The following is a 6,444-nucleotide window of genomic DNA, read 5'->3' as shown; positions in this document are numbered from 1 at the left end:
TAAAGGCCAACTCAGACAGCGTCGGCCGACGCAGCCCGACGCGATTTGTTGTCGCGTCGGGTCTGTGTGAGTTGAACGCAGACGCGATGGTGTGCGTCGGGGGCAGTCGCGTAGTAGAATATTAAACGTGTATAATATTTCTCACGACGGCTTAAGACTGTCCCCGACGATAAATCGGGTCGGGCTGCGTCGGCCGACGCTGTCTGAGTTGGCCTTAACGGTTAGCGATAATCGATCGGGCGTTCTCACACAGGTGTTAACGGTTAGCGCTAACGGTTAGCACTAACGGTTAGCGCTAACGGTTAGTGCTAACGGTTAGCGCTAACGGTTAGCTCCCGATCCGGATACTAGGGCTCTCGTGAGAACAAGGGTTAACATTAAATTATTAGCCTGGTTCTCACGAGAGCCCTAGTATCCGGATCGGGAGCTAACCGTTAGCACTTGCGTGAGAACGCCCGATCGGTCCACTGATCCACTGATAAATATTGAGATAGTAAGGTCTGGGATTTTAGTACTTTAAATGACCATTCACACCCGAATCTGGATCGCCACCACAATTAAATAATGTCTATCCTGTAACTTGGTTAAACTTTGACGAAAATTTCATTTAGATCAGTTGATCAGTTTTGAAATATTTGATCTGGGACGTTTTCCTTTGGATGGTTCTCATTTACACCCTACGCCGGATCGTCACAAATAGTATTTCTTCATTGGACCATGATAAACTATTATGGAAATTTTCATTTAGATCCATTGATAATTTTTGAAAATATTAAGGTTGGGGACATTTAAATGACCATCAAATGTACAGCCTAAACTGGATCGTCACAAAAAGTTATAATTTCTTCCTTGTAACAGGGTTAAACATTCCCAAACGTATGGTTTTATTCAGATCAGTTGACCAGTGAAATACTTGGTGCTTAAATCCCTTTAATTGGTCCACACATCCACACCCCACTTTAGATTGACAATAAAAATATTATGAGGCACATCCTTGATATAATAGTCTATGCTTTGACAAAGTTTGTAAAAGAGCCAACCATTGAAATTGACCAAAGTTCCGGATGGAATAACCCAGTGCAGAACGGTAAGGAAAAAGTATGTAAGAAATCATTTATCCTAAGCATTTCATGACAAGTAAAATTATGTAAATTTGGATTATTTGTACCCATATGTACTTATATTCAGTATTCATTTAAACTGACGAATTTATCCTCATATTACATATATTTATAGGGACCACAGTGGAAATAAGTTGCTTTTTGTACTTTTCTGTGTTTTTATCCTTGAATGTTTTTACTTATAATTACTTTAGAATGAATAAATAAAATAAAATAAATAAATAAATAAAAAATTAAAAAACCATAACAAAAACAATGGCTTTTCCAGCTACTGCTGGGAAAAAATCAGAACAAAAAGCAATGAATTTTCCATCTACTGCTGAGAAAAGCCAATAAAAATTTTTATAATAATAACAAAAATTTTCTCTATCCTCGGCTTTAGAGGAATGCTTTTCATCTTGTGTAGGCAATTATGTAAAAGGGTCTCTAATCAATGTTGTTGATTGTAAAACACTAAAATCTCACCTACAATATCCGGACAGTTTCCGTCACTGATATGAATATCATCGACAGCTACCATTCCTTGGTGAGATTTTCCTTTAAACACCAAGTTAAAACCGTCTTTGGTATCATAACTTACGCTGGCATGCTTCCATTGGATGCTGAAGTCGTCGTAATTCCAAAGCAGGGGTGAATGATCACTATCGTTATAATAATGAATTATTCCTAAGTATTGTTTTGAATTTCCACTCATATAATAGTAAAATTGAAGACACGCTTTACTCCAAGTTGGTGGTGTGCTTGGACTTTCAAGATATCCATACCGGTTCCCAGTAGACGATTCAACATAAATGTAATAATCGTCTGAAAAAGTAGAAAAGCAAGTCGAATTTTTCGGGTTTTTTTTTTAATCGTCTGAAATCACATCTGCTTAGACCTTGACTATCTTTAAACCTTTTTCAAATGACAGCCGGTTTCTGCCTAACGAATTTAACTTGATGATATGAACTTTGTTAATGTATATTTGTAGCCCACTGTTGGTTGGGACTACCCTCGGTGGTGTTCTGTGACGCCCAGGTTTCCCCGGGACCAATGGTGAGTTTTTAGATTGTTAATAATATGTTGGCCTATGTGCTTGGCCTTTGATGCTTGTATGTTTTTTTTTTGTTTGTTTGTTTTGTTTTTTGTTTTTGTTTTTTGTTTTTTGCATGTTTACCCGAATAAATGAATACAAATAGGGCCTACTCATATTTTTTTTTCCTGTTTTTTGTTCTGTTTTGTTAGGGTTCATGCTTAAAGCTCATGCTTGCTTTCGATATCTTTTCCATTTATTGTTGTGTATGATGCTAAGAATTTTGATAAATGGATTAAAAAACATATTTGAAATTGAAATAATGATTTTTCTTTAGATTTGTATCCCAGTTTTTTACTAATTTTTTTTGTAATTATTCAACATCAATGTTTATTTTTCTTCTCACCTACATTTTTTAATGTTAAAATTTGTACTTTTGTCGCGTTTTGACTGTTTTTTTTTTTTTTTGGTGGGGGGGGGGGGTTTCCAATTTAATTATTTTAAAGTATTATAATTGAAACATTTTTTTTAGCTTACTCTTCTGAGTGGCTGCTCTAGTTATTGATGTTAACAGACTATCAATTAAATTAGAATAATGATTATCAATGGTAAAGTTAACACTTTAGCGTCTTCAGGCGACGTAATCAATCAATCGAAGTAACTTATATAGCGCCAAATTCCATCACATGAAGTAATGTTCTGTGGCGCTGCATGGCAATAGTATAATTACATAGCACACAAAATGGTTAATCTCATTATTAAAAAAAGTTAGAAAATGTATTTTTCTTCAATAATGATAATAATTTTAGTGTCAGCGTTGTTGATTACTGTTATTGTGATGGAAACTCTTTGCCGAAAATATATGATTTTTGTTTCTTTTTGAAAATGGTAACATTTATTGCAGTTTATGTGAAGAGGCAGTGTGTTCCATAAAACAGGAGCTGCACATGAAAGTAATGAATGAAATGTAATTGGCCAGTAGGCCTAAGCCAATACAAAATAGGACTATCATAATACATTTAGCAAATACTGCATATCCTGCTCTTCCTTCCCTTGCCACTATTTCTCCTCTTGCTTCATCATTATCCTCATCAACATCATCCTGTTTTGGTATATTATTATTTATAAGCTATATTTGACCTTCAATTTTATAATACATATTATCACAATTATTAGTCCTAATACATTAATAATGGCAGTAATAATGATAATGTGATTAGTGGTGTTGGTGATAACGATTATGATAAAAAAAAAAGGCTCTAAATACTAATGAAATATTCATTATTATGATAATCATCATCATCATCCTTATTATTATTATTATTATTATTATTATTATTATTATTATTATTATTATTATTATTATTATTATTATTATTATTATTATTTTGTACTCACCCTGGAATTTGTTGTTACTAAGGTACAGTATGTTGTTTCATAATAGAAATATATTTTGCACGTTCTGCACTTTTATTTGCAATAATATTATTTAAAAAATCAACATTAATGAAAGGGAGACATTAATAGTAAGTTATAATTAACCGAACCTGATGCAGAGTAGCGATTGTCCCGACCAGATCCATCGATCCCCTCAGACGATCGCAGCCATTGATCATTATAACTGGGGTACAAGTGAGTCCAACCGTCCCATCCGTCATCGAAGTCGGTACAAATATCATCTGTTTGGATCAAGCAAACCATTTCCATTAAAACATTTCTTATAAAAAAACAAACATTTTAGATGGCCTATTTTAATGGACCTTTCCAGAGTGTGAGTGGCACTTAACAACTGACCAATCAGAACAAGGCCATGAATAAGCGCGTGTCCAACAAAGACGTGTTTTATTTTTTTCACAAACGCACGTATTTGTGTACACTGACGCAATTGTTTATGATCTTAGCAACACTCTCCAATGGGCGGGGCTTGAGTATAGATTAATTGTTAGAATCAGTGTTTAGAACCTACCGTAAGTAAGTGAGCCTACCTACCTGAGGTTTCCGGATACATAGATATTTGAGCTTGAAACCCTCTGTAAGATACACCGCCATCACTTGTAAAGACAATCGTCAGTTTGTTAATTAAGGACACCGTTATTGGCGGCAAATTGGAACCAGTGTAAGCGGCAATTTGTTTTCCGTCGCTGCTAATATAGACATAATCGGTGGAGTCCTCGAGATAAAAATCGTAGAATTGAATAGAGAGTAAGCTGCCTGGGTGGGTACTAAACGTCCATGTTATGTCTATGTTGTTACCATAATCACTTGGGTAGCCAGGAGATGTGATTAGTGATCCATTACCGCAGATGAATGTTTCTGTGGTTTGAGAAGGCGTTTCTTGAAAATAGAACATAATATAAGTAACTTCAAGAATTATTATTATTATTATTATTATTATTATTATTATTATTATTATTATTATTATTATTATTATTATTATTATTATTATTATTATTATTATTATTATTATTAGTAGTAGTAGTAGTAGTAGTAGTAGTAGTAGTAGTAGTAGTCAGTGGTGGCGCCAGAGGGGGCTGGGGAAGTATACACCCCCAATATGCTTTGAATTGAAAATAAATTAGATGGTTACATTGCATACTCTTTGTTTCTTGCTTTATTCAAAATGTTTTGGTTTTGGAAGCTGATTTTAACATTAGAAAGCATAGCCTACATGAAGTAATAAAAATTCGCCATAATTCATCAAATATCCGTGGCCCACACTGGGGGCCCCAGCCAAGTGAGACTCGATTCGCTTCACTAGCCCGCCCCCCCCCACCCGTCGGGGCCTTTATCCCCTCTGTCGGGCAGGTCCTGGCGCCACCACTGGTAGTAGTAGTAGGCCTAGTAGCATAATAGTATTAGTAGTAGCAAGTAGTAGAATCAACACAGAAGCAGTAGTAGTAGTAACAGCTGTGCCTAAAAGTGGTAACTTCGACAATAATGTTATGAGGTATTAGCAAAGAACTTGAATAGCAGAAGAATGAACTGTTTCGCGTATTTGCATTACAAAAATACATTATTTGTATTAACATTGATGGAACATCTGCCCTCACGCGAGCGGGGTAAAATTTGACCATTTGACTAAGTGGAGAAACGACAGAAAACAAACGAACGTCAAGCGGTGCCTTTATCATTGATAAAAAGCGCCGCCGTGCGGACGGGGTGATATTGCTCTTCGTGTACCCACAATGCATTTCGAACGGTTGTTCCAATATATTGGCAAGCTCCTCTATCTTCTGCTATTTATTGTCTTTGGTATTAGTTCATACCTGTTGTAAAAGATGATGTATATTCTGAAATTGAAATAAAATATACAATTTGTTAACAGTTTACTTCAACTACAGAACATCTTACATTATTCATCATTCGCTCATTAAATATATTAATAATTAAGATCAAGAATATGAAATCAAATATTGTATCAAAGAAAATAGCATCAATTACTTTGAATAAAAATAATGTTATTTCAAACTAATGTAATATGGAATAACAAAGTAAAACCAATTAGGCCTCAACAACCTATTCTGCCAGCTGAAATCGACAGTTTATATATGTGAACTTCAATATTTTAAGCCAGTGCATCATATAAAGGTAGTACTGAGAATATTAGAAATATGCTCAATAGTCAATAACAGAAATGATTTACTCTTAAAATCTTTCGATTGGAAAAATAAATAGTCTAGGCCTATGTATAGAGTTTCACACTTCACGAATGTAATTGACCAGTATGCATTTGTATTGTTAAAAACACAAGTCAGCAAAAAGAATGTGACTGATGAAATCTTATTCTTAATTACACTTACCAAATGTAAGACACAGGCAACAGAGCCACAGGAACCAAATGCTTTCTTCCATCCTCTTGTATGTAATCGTTTATGACAGTTTACTTACATTTGCCAGATATGTTATATATATACATTTATACATGGGAGTGACCATATGTCAGTGAATGTTGTTTTGGCGTCGTCCAAATTAAATTAATTATTATCTATATTACTAATAAATTAAAACATAGAGTATCGAGACATTGCGTGTCAATCAACCTTGTTTTTCATTATTAAATTAAATATTACAGTAAACAATAGTTTTTACTTCACCTAACACTAGTTTTGCTTCTCAAACAACTTTCAGTGAGTTTCTTAAGGAGCTCGGAATGGAGTGTGAATAGCTGGTCAGTTTCGACAACAAGAAAACCAAATTGATGTCAAGGTATGATTACTGTTTATGTTTTACCGCCAGTATTTAGTCATACACCAGAAGAACTCTAAATTATGCTGAGGGTAATTACATCTCCCGTAGATGGGAGTTCAGCAA

At 34.6% G+C, this 6,444-nt stretch overlaps 1 protein-coding gene across 3 annotated transcripts in view; it reads right to left on the bottom strand.

Annotated features, from left to right (window-relative positions):
• LOC117120912 (MAM and LDL-receptor class A domain-containing protein 1-like) overlaps positions 1–6,444 on the bottom strand; it is an 18,014-nt gene that overhangs the window by 10,362 nt on the left and 1,208 nt on the right. The window contains exons 1-5 of one of the 3 annotated variants that reach the window (XM_033266009.1): positions 5,934–5,999; positions 5,400–5,423; positions 4,123–4,467; positions 3,681–3,812; positions 1,587–1,925 (exon numbers count right to left, since the gene is read on the bottom strand). In XM_033266009.1, coding sequence (XP_033121900.1) covers positions 1,587–1,925; positions 3,681–3,812; positions 4,123–4,467; positions 5,400–5,423; positions 5,934–5,985 — 892 coding nt within the window. In that variant the 5' untranslated portion in view covers positions 5,986–5,999. Of the gene's footprint in view, positions 1–1,586; positions 1,926–3,680; positions 3,813–4,122; positions 4,468–5,399; positions 5,424–5,933; positions 6,000–6,444 lie in introns of those variants that run through there. The other 2 variants (XM_033266010.1, XM_033266008.1) reach the window with 2 other exon arrangements.

Source organism: Anneissia japonica, unplaced genomic scaffold, assembly GCF_011630105.1.
Source record: "Anneissia japonica isolate Jap-2015-1 unplaced genomic scaffold, ASM1163010v1 scaffold287979_len241728_cov154, whole genome shotgun sequence".
Lineage (NCBI taxonomy): Eukaryota > Metazoa > Echinodermata > Crinoidea > Comatulida > Comatulidae > Anneissia > Anneissia japonica.
Note: the sequence above shows the minus strand (reverse complement) of the source record. Positions and strands in the feature narration are given on the sequence as shown.